Raw genomic sequence first — 22,898 nt, forward strand, 5'->3', positions numbered from 1 at the left:
AATGTCCAGGTTTTCCTCAAATTGCTGATCGTGCTAAAAAAAAATCCATCTCAGGTAATGAGCTGTGTCATCAGATGACAAGATCAAAGGGTGAGGGGGTCTTCTGGTTGATTAATTAACCAATAATAACTGTTGTAACTGAAACTCACCTTTGTAAAATTGTTTTTATTGGTAAATCTGAAAAGGTGTCTAATTATGGACTGTCGATAATTGAAGCCGCCGCTCCCCACACACACTATACGTGTGTGTGTGTGTGTGTGTGTGTGTGTGTGTGTGTGTGTGTGTGTGTATTTTATATATATATATATATATATATATATATATATATATATATATATATATATATATATATATATATATATATACACACACACACACATACAGGGCCGTCGACAGGGGGGGACAACCGGGTATTTTGTCCCGGGCCCAGGCATGAGGGGGGGCCCAGAACTGGTCCCTCATGCACTGTAAACCCGAATAAGTTAGCATTACTCAAAAAAATTGACGTAATAAGTTACAGCAATTTTTTTAAGTTGATGAACTTAAAAGTTACAATTTCCAGAACTTACCTGTACTCAAAACCTTTGATAACAGCTTAATTAAAATTGCGCATGTAACTAATATATTTAGAGTAACCATTACTCATGATTTCCGGATTTTTAATTGAATCTTTTGATTAAAGTTTAATTGAAATTGTTCACATACCTCAAGTCAAATATTTGCAGTAATTGCTAGTCATAATTTTCCGTCTTGTACTTGAACCTTTTGATTAAAGTTTAATTAAAATTGCTCACATAACTGAAGTCAAATATTTGCTCTAAGTGTTAGTCATAAATTCCAAGTATTGTAATTGAATCTTTTAACAGACAAATCAAAAGTGCTCATATATAACTACTCAAACATTTGCAGTAAGCATTACTCATCGTTTCCTATCTTGTACTTGAATCTTTTAATGAAGTTTATTCAAAAGTGCCAATTTAGCTCAAATAAAATATTTGCATTATTAGAATCACTGATTTTCTGGTAAGGAAAATACATTTTCGTTCATCACGTTTATAAAATTGCAACAACTTGTACAACTAACATGTGTAACTATAAATACAGCTTAGAAAGCAAGTACACCACAAAATATTGTGCTGACCAAACAATTCTTTATTGTCAACAATGCAATGTAAACATTAAGAAACATTTAAACATTCATTAACAATGTAAACGTTCATAAACTATGTAAAAATGACCAGGACATACAAATGCAATGTAGGTTTAGCACAGTGGGGAGCAAAAAAAAAAAAAGAGCAGAGAGAGAGACCGCCAGCGAGCGAGCGTAAAAAGTGACTATCAGAGTAAATCTCTGCTTACATATTCTCACACGCGCGCGCACACGCACACACAATGTAAACACGCGTACAATGTAAACGTTCATAAACTACGTAAAAATGACCAGGACATACAAATGCAATGTAGGTTCAGCGCAGTGGGGAGCAAAAAAAAAAAAAAAAAAAAAGAGCAGAGAGAGAGCGCCAGCAAACGAGCGTAAAAAGTGACTATCAGAGTAAATCTCTGCTTACATATTCTCACGCACGCGCACTCTCGCGCGCACACGCACGCACGCGCACACACACACGCGCGCACACGCACACGCACCCAAATGTGGGCCCTCTCTGAACCCTTTGTCCCCCCCAACTGTCAGCTTTCCTCTATGTGAGTGTGCACGTGTGTTCGTCCAGGACTGAGTTGAGCCACAAGTGCTGAAAGATGGCATTGGTGGTCACTAAAGGGAGAAGAGCATTCCGTGGCAGAAAGAGGAGTATTTGAATGTACGGCAGAAGAGTGAGTGTGTGTGTGTTAGTGAGAGGATGTGGAGACAGCCATCCTCCTTCATCTACACACACTGACACTGCCCCTTGCTGTTCCTATAAACTTGCGCTGTTATGATTTCTTGATTTATTTTGACCAACATGTTGCAATGTCAGATTTCTTTTCCGATTTATAGAGGAAGGAAAGAGTTGCCCTCATTCATTCATTTAGTTGTTCATCGCTCCCCTATTCCTATAAACTTGCGCGGTTATGATTTCTTGCTTTGTTTTGACCAACATGTTGATATTTATACAGACGAAGGAGAGCTGCCCTCATTCAAACATTTACACACACACACACACACACACACACACACACACACACACACACACACACACAATCACTCTCTCTCTCTCTCACACACACACACTCAATGCCACATTATTCCAAATATCACTTAAGATAAGCATTTATCAGCACTAGAATGGTGTACACCAATACTTTGGTACCCCTGAACACTGAACCACAAAAATGGTGCAACTGAAGCAAAAAATAAGCAACTCAAACAGTACCTCCTTAAAACACTTTCTCAAAACAACTTGGCAACCTTCTACCCTTCACACTCACATGGACAAGTCAATTTTCATGGTCTGCAATTTGGGTGAAAGTTTCCCACCATCAAGGCCAAGCAAGATTTTTTGGACAAATTCAAAGGTGTTGATCAAGGCCTTTGGATAGCTGAGGTGCAAAGCGTACATAAGCCCAAACATGATAAGAAACGCGTCAGTATGTCGGGAGACACTCATCACAACAGCACCTTCAATCACGACGGACACCCTCAGTGCGTTGTAGAGGCCTGCATCATTGTTGGCGAAGGTGAGAAGGCCCAGAGCAACACCGTCGAGGTCAGGTTCATCAGAATCATCCTGGATGAACAGAAAGACAGAAAATAAAAATGAGGACCTACATGAATGCAGATGCTGTTTAGTCAGAGCAGTTCAACTGTAGACAACTGGGGTATGTTTTATGAAAGCATCCATGCTAAACAAGTTAGCAACTTCCAGCTCCTTTCCAAAAAATTTTAATATCATGTAAAAACATTTCCATAATTTGATCAAACATTCATAGATCAGAGATTCATGACAAGGATTTTAAAAGGTGCACCGTGTAGGATTATGGCCAGAGCAGGTATCGCAACCATGCTGCTCGTTTAAACTGTGCTGCTTATTGCCAAATTTGATCTTTTTACATATTTTATTGGTAATAAATTAATATTTACTAGTATGGCCAAAGTACAGAACATTCTTCAGCTAAAAATATCAAATGCAAAATGGCAGACATGGAGAAGATCCCACTTATGTATGAAAAGTGCAATTTTCCTAGTCATAATTAATACTTAGAATTTGATGGTGGCGTTAAGTATTCATGAAAAAGGTAACATTTGTGAATGGACAACATGAATTCTGGAAATAAACTAGAAATATTACACAGTGCACCTTTAAACTATTCCAATAAGTTTTGTTTATTCTTTCATATTTTGGGCTTCCAGCTCCAAAAAAAAAAAAAAAAAAATTGAATATTTTTATGAAATCACCATTTTCAATTCAGACATCAAATCAGCCGAAATATGGTACTTTCTAAACTACACATTAATGTTCAAATCTTAGGTAGGAATCTTTGCCTTAATTACTGGCATGATGCACCTTAGCATTGAAGTCAATGGCAGAAGCATTGCATGGGAGTTATGGAGGCCCATATATCCTTGATGCTTTGCTGTCAGCTGTTTTCTGCTTTTGAATCTGGTGACCCACATTTCCCTCTTGATTATACCCCATAGATTACCATACAACATTTTGGTGCTTTGGTGGTATGGGCATTCTAACTCGCCAGACCTAAAGCCCCTTTGAGAATCAATGGAATGTTACCAACAGGAATTTCAGGGACAATTCACTCAAAAATAAAGACTTGAACGCAACCAAAAGCTGACATGTAATCTGGGAAATGAGGGTCACCAGATCCAAAAAACACCACCACATTTTATCGGAACCATTTAACAGTGCAAGATCTGATGGTGACTCACTGTGCAGGTCCTGAATAATTCTGTCGCATCATCACGCAGATATACAGGCAAGGCTTGTAGAGCTGTGGTGCGTCTGCTGTGGATGTCATGGGATTCCTATTCAGATAAAAAAAAGAGCAGAAAAGAAAAAAACTTGGTCATTGAAAAGCTTATTTTAAAATCAATGCAAGCAGAACATGTCATACGGCTCATATGTACACTGCTCCAAAAACAAAGGAAAGACCAAAACAATGCAATGCAACTCCAGGTCAATTATACATCTGATAACAGCCTGTCCAGTTAGGAAGCAAAGCTATACTTGTGAGTCCGTTTTGCCTACTGTTGTGCAAAACGTTACTAGCAATGGGTAGAAATTAGAGGCAATAACTAAAATACGCCCCAAAATAATTTATTTGTCTGGTGGTGTTAGACAATTTCTTTTTTCATCCTTTCTGGCTGATTTTTTGGTGACAAGTGCATTTTGATAGTTTCTCACCGCCCCCCGAAGTAGTGCTACTTATCCAAGACACCAACTCGTGGTACCTACAGGGCTGCGAAATCGTCAAAATGCACGAGTCACCAAAAGATTTAGACAGAAAGAATGAAAAGAGAAATGGTTTGTGGCACCACCTGACAAAACTATTTTAGGGGCATATTTTGGTGACCTTTAATTTCTAACCATTGCTTGTTAATTTTGCACAACAGTAGGCAAAATGGATCCACAATGAGTGTTGCCTCATAACACTATTAAGTATTTTTGACTTGGAGCTGCATTACGTTGTTTTGGTGCCCCCTTTATTTTTTGGAGCCCCCTTTATTTTTTGGAGGAATGTATATTACAACCAGACAAATGGCAAAGTTCATCTTAATCTTTTACCTGCTCATCATGAAGTTTTAAAATGCTGGCCAGAGCATCTGCAGTCTTCCCTGTTTTGGCAGCCTTCTGCCTGAATAGAGTCATCATTCGTGGAAGATGGCGGTCCAGCTCAGCATAAAATGTATTGGGCAGGTTCTGGTTCGTGAGTCGCTGGAATTCTGCATACAACTGCATACATAGCACAAAAATAGAAGGCAAATATAGCAACATTAAAATTAGTAAGATCGGACTTAAAATATAATAATGTGATTCCTATACATTTGCATGAGAAACTGCAATTGAAGAGCTGATTCATGTTAAATCACCTCTGACTCAATTTTCAGAGCTGGCCAGAGGTCCATGATCTCATTCACAGGAGGGAAGGACATAACGATCGTCTGTCTGCGTAGAGGGAATGTGGCCTCCATCAGTTTTCGGATGAGGGTCAGGTCCTTGTCCACTTTCTTGCATTCGTCAACAATTGTCTGCCTCATCTCCTCCAGTTGTGACGGATCCTTTCCTTTAGGAAAGTTGGGCAAGAAATTTAATTCCGCACGCTTTGGTCGCTTGATGTTCGAATGTGAAGGCTCTTTTTCCGGGTGGCTCCTACTCCTTTTACCAGAATTGACCGCAACTTCTTGACATCCAGCCCGTCTCATCTTGTTTCTGTAATTGCCCATTTTAAACTTAATAGAGTTCTTCCACCCATTCCAGCCCTTTTCAGCCCCTGGTTGGGTCAAGCAGGGATGTTTGGCCACAAGAGCCTCGGCGGCCATTGAAATTTCCTTGTCACTCGGATAAGCTTTAAAACCATAAATGGTGGAAGCCATACTCTCCAAGATGCTGTGCTTCAGGTCACGGGTTAAGTTGAGGTAGGTGTTCTTGTTTTCATATTCAGCATTTCCGTCCCTCAGCTTCAGCTCTACGTCGAATGAGAACATTGGGATTGGAAAAGGCCCTGGCGGCCACCTGCTCAGACGCTCTGGAGACGAGACATCAGAGAGCAACACTGTTGATGCAACTGAGCTTGAGTCTTGAGAAAAAGTAATGTGTACAACAGCTTTCTGCGGCAGTTCATTAATATCGGTCAGGGCAGTGAGCTTTCCATCAGAATCTGGGTCTTCGTAGAGAAGGTCAACATCGAGGTCGAGGTCGAGTTCATGTTTTAGTATCCGGATTAGTGAGTCAACAGAATCAGGTCGAGCGCCCAGTTTCAGCTTCCTTGGTGCCTGGTCTGGTTGCTCTACTCTCAGCAACATGGGCAGGGATGTAGTAGTCATTGTGCTAAAACAAACAAACAAAAAAAGATTGCTTAACAACATCATATACTGTGCAGCTTCCCTTAGCAAAAAGTAGTAAGTGGAAGTTCATCATGTTTAAGGTGCACTGTGCAGGATAGTGGCCAGAGTAGGTATTACAACTATGCTGCTCGTTAAAACTGCTACCTATTGCCAAATTCGATATTTTCATTAATATGTTTACGAAGTAATAAACTAATATTTACTAGTATGACAAAAGTACAGTACATTCTGCAGCTAAAAATGTATTTCTGGAAATTCAAAATGGCAGACATGGAGAAGATCCCACTGATCCAGCTGCCCTCAAAGTCACCAAGAATCCATTGGCATCACCAACACCACCCTCTACTGGTTCAAATCTTAGATATTTTTTGGGCTTTTTTCACCTTTATTGGATAGGACAGTGTAGAGACAGGACAGGAAATGAGTGGGAGAGAGAGACAGGGAGGGACCGGGAAACGACCCCGGGTCGGAACCGAACCCAGGTCCCCGGATTTATGGCATGGCGCCTTAGCCACGACGCCCCCGACTGGTTCAAATCTTACCCGTCTCATAGATTCCACGTCACAATCAATCATAATTCCCACACCATCACAGTCATACACAGTCCCTCAAGGTTCAGTCCTGGGCCCTATTCCTCTTCATTCTGTACATGCTTCCATGACTCAAATTCCACTGTTATGCCGATGATGCTATTCTAGGCTTTTACATCACCACCAAAACCATTTCTCTTGCCAATCTCTACACCCTCATCTGCTGTCTCACTGACATTAAAACCTTCTTTGGCCCAAAATCCATCTTCCCCACCCGTCAGAACTTCTCACCTTGCATCAATGGCCACTCCCTTCCCCCTGGTCAAAAACCTTAGAATATACATGGACCCTGCACTCTCATTTAGATCACACATTAACCATGTAACCATCCTTCTTCCACTTACGAAACACTGCACGCCTGCGACCCATTACCTCCAGATTCAAACTCACCTACTGAAATAGCACAATGTATGGCCTCCCCTCCACTGTTCCTCAAACTACAAGATGTTTAAAACTCTGCTGCCTGACTGCTCTCTCGCTCCCCCTCCAGAGTACATTTCACCCCTATCCTCAGACAACTCCACTGGCTCCCCATAAAGCAACGCATTAACTTCAAATTCCTCCTAATCGCTTACAAGCCCCTCAACAACCTTGCAGTCATACCTCACTGATCTCGATCGCCACTCCCCCACCCGTCGACTACACTCTGATGCGCACCCCCCAAGCCCTGCTTGTCTGTGTCTGTGTGCGCGTGTCTTTTTTCCTTACCTTAACTCTGTTGTTTTACAAGTATAAACCTCTTCGGGGTGAGAATAAGAGCGCCGTCCACACGGTATGCTGGGAGGGGGATGATGTCATTCAAATTTGACTGTATGTGGACAGAAAAGCTTTTTTGCAAAGTCAGCTCATAGGAACGTAGATGTTCTACATACCAAGATTCATAATCAGAACACAAAAAAGACATTGTTATTACAAAGTAAAATCTGCTCAATTTTGCTGAACTGAGACAGCCCACCACTTGCTCCTACACACAGAAACATTCCACAGACATAGTCTGTGCCATCAATGGTCACTTTTGAGGCCTTAAAGATTGTGTCAGTAGTGGTGTGTTCTCTGATGTGTAGTTGAGCAACCTCTGGTAGTGATGAAACCAAAACAGAGTCAACCCTGGTTGCTTGAGTGTTTGGGTTGAAAAATGATGGTGAAGCAAGATGGTATGCCATCATATGCTGATGCCTGATTGCCATGGTCTTCAAAATGTTTTTGAAATTTTGCACGTCATGCACCACTCTTTTAAAAAAGCGGTGCTTTGCTTCAAAGCGCATGGTCCAAACATGCAGGAGGGGCCCAAAGCATTTAATTAAGGCAGGATAGTGCTCCACATAGTGGTGCTTTGGGCGGAGCCTTACCTCGGGGAAAACGTCAAGTAGTGCCTGTCTGTGATCACTGATCTTGAAAGCCAAATAGTCCACAGTTTCATCTGTAAATGATGGGCACAAAGCCAGCTCCACAACCTCCTTGAGATCCATTAAAACTGCCCATACCCGATCCCCCTCTGGTACTTCACTGCCAATAAGCAGCGGAAGAAGTCGGAGGAGAGTAGCATTTTCATGCCCATTACCTCCTATTGTCCCCCGAGAAAGAGAAGCCTGGGAAAGAGGCTGAGGTCTGTTCACTTTATCAGCATGTTGATACGGGAACGTGGTAATCTTGTTGTTCAAAAAGTCCAAAGTGAAGTACTTCAGTCGGATCATCTCTTTAAGACAAAGACTGAGCTCCATTGGAACAATGCCTTCCAAAAGATCGTGGAGTATGTCTGGAGGAAACCCTGTGAGAGCATGGAAGTAATCCAGAGACTCCTGCAAGACACAGCCACCTTTAACACCAAAGTGGCTGCTCAAAGTGTCACTTACCTTAACTGTTTGCACATGCAGGTCATGGCTGGTTTTAGTTCTCGGAGCAAACTTCTCATCTCTGACTTCGGATTCTTGATACTGTTCAACTGAGCCCAAGCAGAATCTGCAAACACAGCCTGATCTGAAAGACTCTACAAAACCCCCTAGTCCATGAGCGGCCAAATTGTCCGCAGACACACAAAAGACAGTGCCTTTGACATTTTGGCCAAGTCCTTCAATGAACACACCGTCCACTTCCAAAGTATGAACGTCACGCAGCAATGGAGCAAGTACAGCTGCATATCCATACTTGCGGAGATCTGTCACTTTTACCAGTATTGCTAACTGTATAGCATGTAATGTTGACCTGTATTTTGGTGGAAGATTAGCGAGGACCCAATATACAGCACACACCTTGTGAATTTTGCGTGATGTACCAAGCGGATTACAAAGTTCTAAATCATCAATGTACAACTGGAGTGGTAAGACGAGATCCCCAGTTGACAGCAACTCATTTTCCATGAAGTAAGAGCCATTGGCACATGAAACATATTGATTGAATGCAGTATCTGTTTCAGAAATTTTCTTAAGAATGTCTGTGCTTCTAAACAGCTCTTGAATCATCGAAAGTATAGGAACATACATGCTGGCATGGCCAGGCTCCAACTGGTACTCCACTGGCATTACACAAGGATAGTTGTGCTCTATAAAGGTTTTTCTGCGCTTTGAGGAACTCAACTCAGCACCTTTACAAGTTGAAGTAGACAGAACATTGCAGTCCATGATAGCAGCAACAACTTCACTTAGTGCAGATTCTGAAATGCAGTGACCATTTTTTGTAAGTACATCATGAACTGCCTCTTTGATCAGTGGCTCAGATAGAGAGAAGACTTCATTCAAGTGGTCTACTATTTCCTGAGTGGCAGTGTCGGAGATATGTAGGATAGCCTGCATCTTCAAGAACAAAGACGACACATACTTTTTAAGCTGATTTCTAAGACTGACTGTCTCAACATGATCCGCATTCTCCAATTCCCTGCTCGGACCAGGGCATTCTTCACTAGTTTCCTCTGAAGCACTGGCCAGATTACATGGATCCTCACTGGCAATCTCAGTTTGAAAGTCTGCCACAAGATCTGCTTGGTGTTCTCGACTTTGGTGTGTATTGAATGAGGAGTACACATTTGTGGCGTATGAGCAATCCTTATATGGGCACTGCACCGTTTCATGGTTTTTCAAATGCCTACGAAGATGACTGAAAACAGCAGATTGAGAAAGGGGCTGCTGAAATGTGCATAAAGGGCATTTAAATATCACAGGACCCTGACTATGCAGAGAATGACTGACTGGTTGTTCTGGGTGACATCTTGATAAATGTGCTTTCAGTGCAGGAAATGTTTGACATGTACAAATGCAGTCACTGTAGAGGCAGGGAAGAGGGCTGATTCTGGAATAGTGACTGTGTTGCAGCCTATAGTGAGTGAGTAAGTCTGATTTTGTGTTGAAAGCAGCTGCGCACAACTTACAGATCCAGGTCATATTGGAGCCACCAACCTAAAAGGTAAAGAAAACAGCAATTTTTCCCTTTAAAGCTTAGAGTTTTTCAATTGCATTGAACAGGTTGTAGTTAATAGTCAAGTTGGAAAAAGTTGAGAAATTATTTGTCTGACATTTTTTTACATCACAAAAACTTGGCATTTGAACAGGGGTGTGTAGACTTTTTATAGGCACTGTAGCTTGTTAATGTGATGTTATAAACACTTCAACATGACTTATCCAACCAGAGTTATGAAGGATATTTCTATAACACGGTTTAATATTTGTTTTCGGGCTTTCTAGCCTCTATTGTTATAGGACAGTCAAGAGACAGGAAATGAGTGTAGGAGCTTGAGCAGTTTGAGCTTAACACTATTATTTCACAAGTCGACATGGGGTAGGCCTAATACACAATTCTCACACACTGCCAATGGATATAACTTTTTGGACTGTGCTCACTTAGAACATAATACCAGTACCAAGAAGGATAATGAGGGGGAAAGGAGAGCGTTTCTCGCTAGCTTGGTTTCAACTGCTCTACAGCTCCTGGTCAGACTGCTCGCCTCTTGCAGCCCAGGTGAAGACTTTAGTTCAGAACTGGTGCTTTCATTGCTTCATCATTTGGGTCACTCACAGAGAACAGCGAGACACTATCTACAGTTGGAGTGTTTATAAGACCAGCAGAGACCAACATATGAGCAGGAAAGCCTTGCATAGCATGGAAAGCCTAACATAATACTGTATGTCCCCTTTAAGTACAAAGTGTCAGAAAATAAGACACCACCACCCCTTAGACATCACTGTTCACTGGGAATTGAGCTAAAAAATAAATCTATCCTCACCTTCCTACTTTTGGGTGCATTAAATGATTATACATTTGTACTGTAGTTGCAGTTGTTAAATGGGCATGGTGCAGTCTAGTTTTTAAATGTCGCCTTAAATGGCTGAACAGTGTGCCCTCTGAGACAGGCGTTTGGGCAGGTAAAAAGTGCTTTGCCCCTGCTCTGTCAAATTGCATTAGGTCTGCATATGTCTTTGAGGACACGTGATCAAGTGAATTTTCATTAAATGATGCGAGTGTGCAAATGCAAGACTCAGACATGGTAGAGGACTGACTCTTGAACAATGGCCATGCAGCAAACGATAGTGCCTAAATAATTGGGCTTGTATGTCTGAGGTGACCACACACAACTTGCACTTCCACTCCATTGAAACCGCTAACCACTAATATTCCTCCTACATCAAACTCAGTACATACTCACCATACATCAGGACACTGCATGTGAACTGTGCAAGCATCATCCCCACTACCAGAAAAGGGTCATAAAATCAATGTTCATTGAACTTACCTTATAAAAGGTGCCTTCTGAATAGTCAGTTGACCACAATGTAGGACTTCACCTGTACACAAAAACAAAACAGCAACATACACACTGAATCCATTTTGCCTACTGTTGTGCAAAAAGATGAGTAGGTTTGGCTACGAGGCTACTCGTGCATGTGTTTATTAATGGATAGGCTACTTCAGACATTTCTGCACACAGTTTTCGTCAGTGTTTTAGAACATTCATGTAGTCTCATCTCAGCCACGGAAAACAGGTTGTTGGCGAAAATATTTCGTCCCGTCTGGCTTAATTAAAACTGGTGTGTGGAGCAGGGCGTCTGCCGAGAGCCACGTTAGCGAATCGAGTGTTCCAGGCGCCAGTCAGTGAATCTAACAATCCACATGGCAAACTAAAAATCGGTTACCTTGTTTTCTCACAGAACTCCACTTGGTCCACTGCAACCTATAATGCAAAAAAATGTAAATTTAAGACGGAACTCATTGAATTTTATACAGAGCTAATCCAGTAACCACAATGTTCATAGCCTTAAGATTGAGGAACAGTCAGCTACATTTCGTTGCTAGCTCTAGTTAGCTAGTTCATGGAGAATTAGGTAACCTTAGCAGGGGATGTCGCTTAAAGCGACAGACATCAAGACGTTCAAAAACGTACTTGAAAACATTTTGATTGTTTCAGTTGTTTCACATTGACAGATAATTCTATGAGTCGGCTACGTAGCATACGACATTTTCCCTAAGCAGGCCAACTGAGCTTGCTACTTACGGCGCTGAAATTAAATCCAAGAGATACCGAGAAACGACAAAATATGACAGTTGGTTAATTAACTATCCAAAGATCATACATAGCGAGTAATGTTATATAGTGGGGCAGCATAGCTAACCTATTGTGCATTTTGTGATACAAGCACCAAATTTGGCACAAATGTACATTGACATATGGCGAACATTTTCAGATATTGAGCCACTCGGAATTCTCTCTTCATGTCCGCCATATTGGAATTCAAAATGGCCACCATTTGAAATCTACATTTGCGCTTATCTGACCTAAACTTCACTTCCCTGTTGTTTCCATTCTGTGGACTGTTACATGAAGAATAGATATTTTTATATTCCAATTAAATTTAAGGTAATACTAGCACTGTGTTTGCCATCCAGACTGGTCTTATTGCAAGAGGATAGTGATGACCACATCAGTGGATTTTATACTTCTCATCTCATCTCATCATCTCCAGCCGCTTTATCCTTCTACAGGGTCGCAGGCAAGCTGGATCCTATCCCAGCTGACTATGGGCGAAAGGCGGGGTACACCCTGGACAAGTCGCCAGGTCATCACAGGGCTGACACATAGACACAGACAACCATTCACACTCACATTCACACCTACGGTCAATTTAGAGTCACCAGTTAACCTAACCTGCATGTCTTTGGACTGTGGGGGAAACCGGAGCACCCGGAGGAAACCCACGCGGACACGGGGAGAACATGCAAACTCCACACAGAAAGGCCCTCGTCGGCCGCTGGGCTCGAACCCAGGACCTTCTTGCTGTGAGGCGACAGCGCTAACCACTACACCACCATGCTGCCCATCACCTTCACCTACTTTAGGATAATTAGCCTATTGCTTAACTGTTGGAACTCCTTCAGGTTCCATATCAAACCTAGAACAACACAGAATCTAATCAATAACTCAAACTTGTCAAAACAATTTTTACTTCACAGACTTTGAGTAAAATGTTGTCTTGTCAAAAATACATGATGAATATTTATCTCTCATGAATTAAGTGGAGTACTGTAATAAAGTATGTCATTTTGAAAAATGGATACCAGCAAATATTGTCATGTACTATAAAAATATTTGACCCAGAGGTAATCGCACATGTAGAATTCAAGTGGCGGCCATTTTGAAATCCAATATGTTGGCTAATTTATAAAGATACACAATGCAGATTGTAACCATCGGATTCCTTTCCTCCCAAAACATACATTTGGACACCAGAATCGAGTCAATAGCGGCATTAGACCCAAAGATAATCGAAAATGTAGATTTCAAACAATGGCCATTTTGAATTCAAATATGGCGGACATGAAGGGAGAATTCCGAGTGGCTCAATATCTGAAAATGTTCGCCATATATCAATGTACATTTGTGCCAAATTTGATGCTTGTATCACAAAATGCACAATCCTTTTGAATATACGAGCTAAACCGACCCACTAATACTCTTACAAAGGTACAAAACTTTTTACTTACTTTTAGAAAGCTGGAAACAGCTCCGCTCGCGATGCACGGCCATCTTGAAATTACCTATCAACTCAGTGGCGTAACGTCTCTGAAGGACGTGCGCCATGACGTCACGTACGTCACACTGCCATAAAGTTCTTCGAAATCAATAATTGTTATTTCCAGTTACTCAAAAACGAACAATTTGTTACAGCAACTTTACATGTTAAAGTTAGTAGAACTATTACTCAAAGTTTGAGTATTCTAAAATTATTTCTTTTAATTAATTTGAACATTCGGGTTTACGGTGTGAAGATGCCATTAATCATTCTGTTTCATTTCAAAATGTGTTGATTTGGGGGAGAAAAATGTGCTATATTTGCATTCAATGAATGATTTCTGGTTCTTTTGCCTTTATTGTCTTCGAAAATCAAGAACCCACCTACCACCCCTAATGCAGAAATGGTTTGGTCTTTGATTAAGGCGCCAAATAACACGGCACTATAGAGATCTTGCAGTCACGTGACCGGAAAGTACACAGCCGCCATCTTGTCGGTCAAAAACACCGCTGAATACTGCTGCACTCGTGTACAGAATGGATCAATTTCAACCGACGGACTACACGGCTCATTTTTCTAATGAACAGATAACTAGATATATGTCTAAAATAAACGATCTACAGATTTGTGACCCTTATGGCTTTCCGGACGGAGTTTTCACGACCGGATTTTGAACTGCCAGCGGAATACCCGGACGTGTATAATTACCTCATTAACTTTCCCTCGCTGTTCAGTGGTGAAGCACTGCATGCTTATAAATCTCTGCACAGTTATCTTTACAGAAATTCAGGATTTGTCAGCGACTCAGATGTGGCATCTTGTAAACAAGAAAATAATCCTCACTGGATGGGTAAGTCACCTTAAGTATTGAGTATAGCACTGACCAGCCGATTATAGAATAGAATAAGGTAATTCCAAATCGTCCATTTTGTTTACATGGATCTGGCGTTGGAGAGGTAGAGGCTTGGCAGTGGAGATTTGAGTGGCTGTTTGTATGTGTTTATGTATGTGGCAATCATATCCAAATGTTTTAGGCACGCTTGCTGAGCTGCGCTGAGCTGGACTCCGGTTAGCTGAAAGCCCGTGGAACGCTGCCTCTTGTTAATTAAACCTTATTTTGTTGGAAATCATCCCGTGTAGATACGACGGCATGTGAAATTGCCAGCTAGATAGAGTTTAATGTAACGAATGGGCTATAAATGGGGTGTTCTGTTGCAAAACATTAAACTTTCGCTTAGACTGGATACTCTTCAAACAATTCCCTTGCTCAAGTGAAAAATGATAGGCCTGTATGAAAAGCGCAATTAATGAAAGTAGCCTAATAAGCCCTAAATGAATAAAACAACCTCTGTTTTATTGTTGTTGCTTACACATTAAGATTTTGAAATCTTCTCGGTCCAGTTCTATATCCAGGGAACGTTGTAATCCTTTTGGTTTATCCGTAATAAACGTGTCAGCCCCCAGGTCAGATAGGCTAATGTTACGTGGTTGGGAGGGTGTCAATTTTTTTTGTAACATTCTAAATCGAGTACGGAAAGGACGTTTATGAAAAACAAGACAAAAAAATACACTGAAAAACTCACTGTACACATCACTAGTGGTGATGCTTCTATGTTCAGATTTTGGGAAAGCCATAACTCCGTTCTCATTGAGGCCCAGTTCCATCCCGTAAACAATCATTTTGGTTTATCAACTACCTGCGCTCAAACATGTCACAGGAGAGGCTCAATGGGCTGGCTATGCTCTCTATAGAGCGCGAACTTGCAAATAAGCTGGACTTCAATGACCTTATTGACGACTTTGCCACAGCAAAAGTCCGGCGCATTGCATTTCGCACCTGAATAGTTGCAGACTAAGGAAATGTTCAAACTGTAAATATGTTGAAATAAAATGGTTGACTGTTATAATGGGCTTGGAATACCTGTTATTTAAGGGTTGGAGTGAATGGAGACTGTGAAAAGAGGGGTTGGGTGTGGGTGGTTGCTGTGTGGCGATGTGCGTGCGTGTGTGTGTGTGGGGGGCCCACTCAGATTATTTTGTCCCGGGCCCAGCCAAAGCTGTCAACGGCCCTGTATGTATATATATGTATATATATATATATGCGCGCTGTATTGTGTATATATATATTCTGTATTGAATTGAAATCTCACACACACAAAGAAACAGGGCGAGAGAACCCAGGGCTTGGGCTGAGGATTTCTCACAGGTATGATGTAGGACGTTGCCATTCCAAGGAGCAGTCCAGCCTTCACCATCCTCAAGTGCTACTTAGACATGTCTTCAGTGATGAACCCAGAGTCATAGGGTATTTCAGGTCTTTAGTCAACAGAACAGAAGCCCAGGTGACCCAGCCAGGGCTGATCAGCCCCGGTTTGTATCCAAGTGGTGCACTCACACACAGTGGTGCAAGTGGTGACTCCAAGAGACAAGGCTTGAAGGCCAAGGACAAGTGCCAGAAAGCGAATACACCCTCTTCTGGAGTGGGAATATGGACAGAAGAAAAAAATGCAGTAGTTGCTTTTGCTATTTTGAATGAGATAGCTGGGAAACTGCCATCACTACCAGTGGGAATATCTGAGTGAATCATAAGTTTGCATGTACCCACAGGGAATGATCGCTACCTAAGGCTGCTGGGCCATAGAAGGTTCACGCTGCACGCTGCATGCTGCACGCTACACGCTACACGTTCACGTGAAGAACCGGACCCTGGGCCATTAAACTTCATGCTTGGATGTTCACGTGTTGCGTCTGTTGTACTTTGACCGAGTAACCAACAATACGGACTCTTCGGATGACGACGATTGCCTCATTCTGCTTTTACTGAGACAGAGGAAGAGAAAAAGGAACAGAATTTGGAGCCGAGAACACTTCCTTCTGAGAGAAACCCGTGGTGAATTTCACCGAACATTCTATAATCTGCTTGACAATCCCGATGAAGAACTATTTTTCAATTATACCATTCAATTATATTTTTTCTGAAGTTTTCCCCTGAAAGCATAGAGTTATCTCCCTAGACCCGTTCTGATTGGCTGGCGCGGCGGTGACCGCATGCATTGACTGGAATTTCCATCTTCACGCCTAGAAAAAAGTGTGCATGTTCATTTCACGCTTCACGCGTGAAGTGTGCAGCGTGCAACGTGAACGCCGTTCTATGGCCCAGAGCAAGTCATGCTACGTTTGTCCACTTTTCTTTACACGCGTGTAGCGTGTAGTGTGCAGCATGCAGCGTGCAGCGTGAACCTTCTATGGCCCAGCAGCCTAACCCTGATCAATGTGTATGCACCTACCATGATCTATCCTGATGAAGAAAAAGAAGCATTCTGTCACAAATTAGCTGATGTAGTAGAAAGGGTACCTCATGTAGAGAAGCTTCTGCTCCTGGGAGATTTCAATGCAAGCGTAGGGAATGATCATGTAACATACAAATGTACAATTGGGAAACTTGGCAAGGGAAATAGGAATACAAATGGTGAACTCCTGCTCAACTTTTGTACTCAACATGAACTATGCATCACTAATACCTATGTTCACCAACCAGACAAAAATTACTTCGTCTGGTGCCACACAATATCTAAACACTTACATCTCCTTGATTATGTCGTGACTTGCAGATTCAACAGGAAAGAGATTCTGTCACCAAAGGTAATACAAGGAGCTGAATTCTCAACATACCACTATATGGTCTAATCAAAGCTGAGACTCAGACTTGTATTTCCTAGATGCAAGGGAGCAGCCTCCACAACAAATAAGAAACTAGACATAGACAAGTTTTTCCAAGATGGTGGCACGCACAGACACAGCAGCTCTTTGTTCTCTGGTCCAGTGCTTCTTTTGTATGTTTTTGTTTGTCTGTCTGCTCATTAATGTGACGTATAGTTGGGCGAATCCCATCTATAGTCAACTGGATATTTTGAACATCGGACATCGATGCAATCAAGCAGTTGCAAATGATTTTTTGCAGACACACAACATACCGGAGGAGATGGCCAGAACACCGGGCTCTCTGTGGATTGTTATCAGCTCCGGCAAACATCGAAAGCGGCGCAGACACAGGAAACAAAAGCGTGGATCCCAATTGGGCCTACTTGCTAGGCTAAAGAAACAACCACACAAACCACCTCTTCCCACCATTTTCCTCACCAACAAAATGGATGAGTTACATTTTCAGAGTTCCACGAACAACCTCATAAAAGACTGCTGCATCCTACTAATAAAAGAGACATGGCTAAACCCACACATTCCCGATGCCGTTACAGAGCTAGCAGGCCACACAATTTTTCACTGGGACAAAAACAAAGACTCCGGTAAAAACAAAGGTGGCGGGCTGTGCATTTACATACACAACTGGTGCTCCAACACCATCATCGTAGGAAGGCATTGTTCTCCTGATCTGGAGTTCCTGATGATTAAGTGCAGACCTTTCTACCTTCTAAGAGAGTTTACCGCTGTAATCATCACAGCTGTTTACATTTCACCAGACACTAATGCTAGCATAGCACAAGGCTACCTGCTAAATGCCATTAAATTCCAACTAGATACCAACCCTGAGGCTGTACACATCATACCTGGGGACTTCAACCACACGGATTTAAAAGCAGTTCTCCAAAAATTCCATCAACACATCAGGTGAGCAACCAGGGGGGAAAACACTTTGGACAAAGCCTACTCAAACATCAAGAATGGCTATAAGACCACACCACTACCTCACTTAGGACAGTCAGACCACATATCCATACACCTAATCCCTGCATACACCTCCCTAAGGAAGAAAGCTCCTCCCACCACCAAAACTGTCAAAACATGGCCTGACGGAGCAATCTCACAGCTTCAGGACTGCTTTGAAAGAATGAACTGAGACATTTTTGAGAATCATGAACTAGAAGAGTACACATCAGCAGTACTCTGTTACATCAACAACTGTGTTGACAGTGTCACTATTGACAAACGTATTTGGATACACACCAAGCAGAAACCCTGGATGACGAAGGAGGTTAGAACTCTCCCAAGGAAGGCTGCAGGACCTGATGGAGTGACAGGAAGAGTACTGAGAGAATGCACAGACCAGCTCTCAGCAGTCTTCACAAACATCTTCTACCTGTCCCTGTCCAAGGCCACCATCCCGACCTGCCTAAAATCAGCAATGATTATCCCAGTACCGAAGAAACCAGTCATCAGTGGCCTCAATGACTATCGCCCAGTGGCACTCACCCCAATCATCATGAAGTGCTTTGAGAAGCTGGTCCAGCAGCACATCAAATCCAACCTCCCAGCCACCTTTGACCCACACCAGTTCACCTACAGATCGAACAGATCTACTGAGGACACAATAACCACTGCTCTACACACTGCACTTTGCCACCTCAAACAGCAGGACAGCTACGTGAGGATGCTCTTCATAGACTACAGCTCTGCGTTCAGTACAGTCATCCCAGACAGACTGATTCCTAAACTGTCTGACCTAGGACTCTCTCAAACCATCTGCCACTGGATTAAGGACTTCCTCACCAACCGCTCCCAGATGGTAAGACTAGGCCCCCTCATACTCAGCACTGGAGCCCCACAAGGCTGTGTCCTGAGCCCCTCCTCTATGCCCTCTACACCCACCCTACCAACACCATCAAGTTCACAGACAACATAACTGTGGTTGGACTTCTCAAGAGATGAGAAAGCCTACAGGGATGATGTCCAAGAACTGAAAAGGTGGTGTGAAGAAAACAGCCTAGCCCTGAACCCATCAAAAACAAAATAACTCATAATAGACTTTTGAAAACACAACAAGGACTACACTCCATCGCTAATCAGTGGCTCTAGGGCAGACAAGAAAGCCCTTCAAAGAGTCATCGACTCTGCACAGAAGATCATTGGCTGCCCACTGTCCTCTCTAGAGCAACTACACTACTCATTGCCTGAGCAGAGCCATCAACATCTTAAAAGACCCTTCCCACCCTGGACACCAGCTTCTTGAACCACTGCCCTCTGGTAGATGGTTCAGGTCCATTGCATCATGGACAAATAGACTAAAGAACAGCTTTTACCCAAGCGTCTTACATGAACTGAACAAAGCCAGTCACCTACACAAATGCCAGCAGTATGGACAAACAGGACTGAACGATAAACACAAACTGTCTACACCTTTACATGCCTACCTCTTACCTAAATAGTACATGTTTTACAACCACATGCACCTTATTCTCTTGATCACCTATATTTATTTATTTATATTGCTCCTGCTCAACTGCACTCTCTCAACATGGGCAAATGTGCAATTATCATGCCTAATTGTGCAATAAATTCACTTATTACTGTGCAATAACCTGCTGTATCATGGGTCATAATCTAGATACATAGAACCTTTTTTTTTGGTTAAGCAGTTCTTGAAAAGATATGTTTATCTTTTTTATTGACTTATCTATCTTGTATAGATTTGTTTATCTTTTTTTCTTGAATGTTTATCATGTACAGATCTGACTCCCCCCTTAATAATAAGTGTTTGTATGAATACACCGACTGGATTGAGTGCTTTAATTTCACTGTACTGTATGGTGCAGTGACAATAAAGGAATCTTGAAGAATGATAAGAGACAGCACAAACTCAAAATTGCTATTACAACTGCTCTACAGGAAAATGCCCCGATCAAGACGACACAGAAAATGTTGAGGACATGTGGCAACGGCTGAAAGATATTGTGCACACAACTGCAAGTGACATACTTGGACAGCAGAAGAAAAGTACACCAGACTGGTTTCAAGAATAGACTGATTCTATCCAAGTTTTGTTAGAAGAAAAACAACATTTATAACCTACATCTAAATGAGAACCATGGTAGAAGCATGAAAGCTTTCAATGATATTAAAGTGAAAGTGCAATGAGAAATCAGAACCATAAAAGACTGATGGTGGTGCAAGAAAGCTGAGGAACTACAGGAACTGGCAGCCAGGAAGGACCACCATGGATTATTCACCGGACTGAAGACTCTCTATGGACCAATAAGCAATGTAGTGGCACTAGTGAAAAGTGCTGATGAAAGTATACTCCACACAAATGTGGAAGACATAAAAAGAAGGTGGAAGGAGCATTTCTCCAATCTCCTAAACCAGCAAGGGTCCTGAGGCATGCCGCTAACTTGAGAGGAGACCAACAAGAGATGTGTGTACCCATCACATCAGATGAGCTTGAGAAAGTACTCAAGGATACTAGATGTGGCAAAACACCCAGCCAAGATGGCATCCCAGCTGACGTGTTGAAGCGAGGTGGCCCCAGCCTAACAGCTGCACTCTTAAAACTGTACAATGCATGTTGGGAGAATACATGTCTTCCCCAAGACTTCAAAGATACACCAATTGTGACCATCTACAAAAAGAAAGGAGAAAGGAGCGAATGTGGAAACCACCATGGCATATTTCTACTTTCCATTGCAGGCAAGATTCTGGCCAAGATAGTTCTAAACCAAATAAAAAAATCTCAGGTTGTACTTCCAGAAAGTCATTGTGGTTTCAGGGCTGGCAGATCTACCTCAGATATGATCTTTACCCTGAGACAACTCCAAGATAAAGCCATTGAGTAATGTCAACCTCTGTACATGGTTTTTGTAGACTTCTCAAAGGCCTTTGACACCACTGATTGAGAGATGCTTTTGAAGATATTAGAATTATATGGATGCCTGGAAAGACTGATGTAGCTCATTAAGCTCTTCCATGAGAACATGTCTGGGTAGGTTTCGATCAGAGGAGACACTAAACTTTTCCTATCAAATCATGTGTCAAACAGGGATGTGTTCTTACCACAATATTATTTATACTTTACCTTACAGCAGTCCTAGAGACTATGGGCACTGACCTAGATAGAGTCTACATCAGGACTCGATCGGAAGGCAAACTCTTCAATTTTGCCAGACTCAAGTCCTTAACCAAAACTTGGCAAATGTGTGTGAGAGAACAGCTGTGCACAGATGACTCTGCAACAGATTTGGATGACATGCAGGAAAATCACTGATCACTTTGCCACAGCCTACAACCCTCTTTGGATTGAAAATCAATACCATGAAAACAGAACTCCTGTACCAACCCTCACCTGAGCCACAGGCAATGTCAATGTTGTTTTGGTCAATGGAACGCTTCTTAGGAGTTCTGAAATTTTCATGTACTTAGGTAGTGCAGTTACCAACACGAACTAATCAGATTTGGAGGTAGGCTGCCGGATTCAAGCTGCCACCAAAGCCTTCAGTGCATTACAAAAGCAACTCTGGTCTTGCCATGACATCAAGAGAACCACCAAATTGAAATTATACAACGTCTTAGCATCTGTGCTTTATGCCACCAAATGCATGATGCTCTACTGTAAGCATTTCAAGAAACTGACCAGGCTACAACTCTGACACCTGTGTCAAATCCTCAAAATAAGATGGCAGGACAAGGTCCCCAATGTAGAAGTCCTCAGGCAAGCCAATACAGTAAATGTAGAAACCCTTATCACAGCCTCCCAACTTCGTTGGGCTGGACACATCTGGCACATGCCAGACACTACTACCCAAAGCCATTATCTATGGAGAACTGAGCCAAGGAAAGAGGAGACAAGGAGGACAGAAACTGAAGTACAAATACATCTTGAAGAGGAACATGAAGAATACTAGAGTTAGATCAGATGTGGGAAAGGGATGCCTTGGATAGATCAACATGGCAAAGCATAGTTAAAAGCTCAGTGTCCGCAGTTGAATTCAAGTGTCAAAGGGAGTATATGAGAGCTCACGAAACCAGACATTCCATAGCAGCTCAACCAGGCCATTCATGCCACCACTGCAGACGACTCTGTCACCCTAGTGCAGGCCTTGCGGCCCATCTGTGTTTCTGCACATCCTAATGAAGCAGTCATCATTGCTAGTGATGGACAGCTGATGACATGATCATACCAAGCCATTTACTAACTTCCTGACTGCCCGTGACTCTGACCTAGTTTCGTGTTTACTTCCATCTTTGAACTCTTGTCTTGTCTCTCATAATCTGTTTGCACTTCAACTGATCCCTGCTCAACCCTGACTACATCTTTTGGCTCATACTTTGGATTTGGTTTCCAGTCTGCGACGCATCCACTCCCCCCTGCGCCTGCATCCATAAGTGCCTGCACCCTGACAAATGGTAGTTAGAATGAACAGGACGTCCCTCCAACTTGACAAAAGAAAAAAAACTTATCAGTGAAAGTGCCAAGAGACCTAGAGTAACATTAAAGGAGCTGCAGGAATATCTGGTGTGCGCTGGTCATTTATTGCCTGTAATGACACTTCACATGCCTGGGATGGGGTAGGG

At 42.3% G+C, this 22,898-nt stretch overlaps 1 protein-coding gene across 4 annotated transcripts; it reads right to left on the bottom strand.

The window, feature by feature from the left end:
* Positions 1-2,220: 2,220 nt before the first annotated feature.
* On the bottom strand, positions 2,221-13,845 carry LOC132891510 (uncharacterized). 4 transcript variants are annotated; one of them, XM_060929170.1, is made up of 9 exons: positions 13,570-13,845; positions 11,724-11,761; positions 11,324-11,375; positions 9,965-9,992; positions 7,312-7,411; positions 5,039-5,996; positions 4,734-4,901; positions 3,878-3,973; positions 2,221-2,723 (listed from the first exon to the last, which is right to left on the bottom strand). In XM_060929170.1, exons 6-9 carry the CDS (start codon positions 5,990-5,992, stop codon positions 2,421-2,423), a joined length of 1,521 nt encoding a protein of 506 aa, XP_060785153.1. In that variant the 5' UTR covers positions 5,993-5,996; positions 7,312-7,411; positions 9,965-9,992; positions 11,324-11,375; positions 11,724-11,761; positions 13,570-13,845; the 3' UTR covers positions 2,221-2,420. The 4 variants fall into 4 exon arrangements, with proteins under 4 accessions (XP_060785153.1, XP_060785152.1, XP_060785154.1 ...); XM_060929169.1 differs by having other exon boundaries at positions 8,457-9,992; XM_060929171.1 differs by lacking the exon at positions 9,965-9,992.
* Between the last annotated feature and the right edge of the window lie 9,053 nt (positions 13,846-22,898).

This window comes from Neoarius graeffei, chromosome 9 (genome assembly GCF_027579695.1).
Source record: "Neoarius graeffei isolate fNeoGra1 chromosome 9, fNeoGra1.pri, whole genome shotgun sequence".
NCBI lineage: Eukaryota > Metazoa > Chordata > Actinopteri > Siluriformes > Ariidae > Neoarius > Neoarius graeffei.

What these genes read in the sequence shown, in the direction of transcription:
- LOC132891510 (XM_060929168.1), bottom strand. Translation starts at nt 9,977, where the DNA reads ATGACCTGGATCTGTAAGTTGTGCGCAGCTGCTTTCAACACAAAATCA. An exon ending in TGCATGTGCAAACAGTTAAG is followed by an intron (nt 7,412 to 8,456) that starts GTAAGTGACACT and finishes GTCCACATACAG; the next exon opens with TCAAATTTGAATGACATCAT.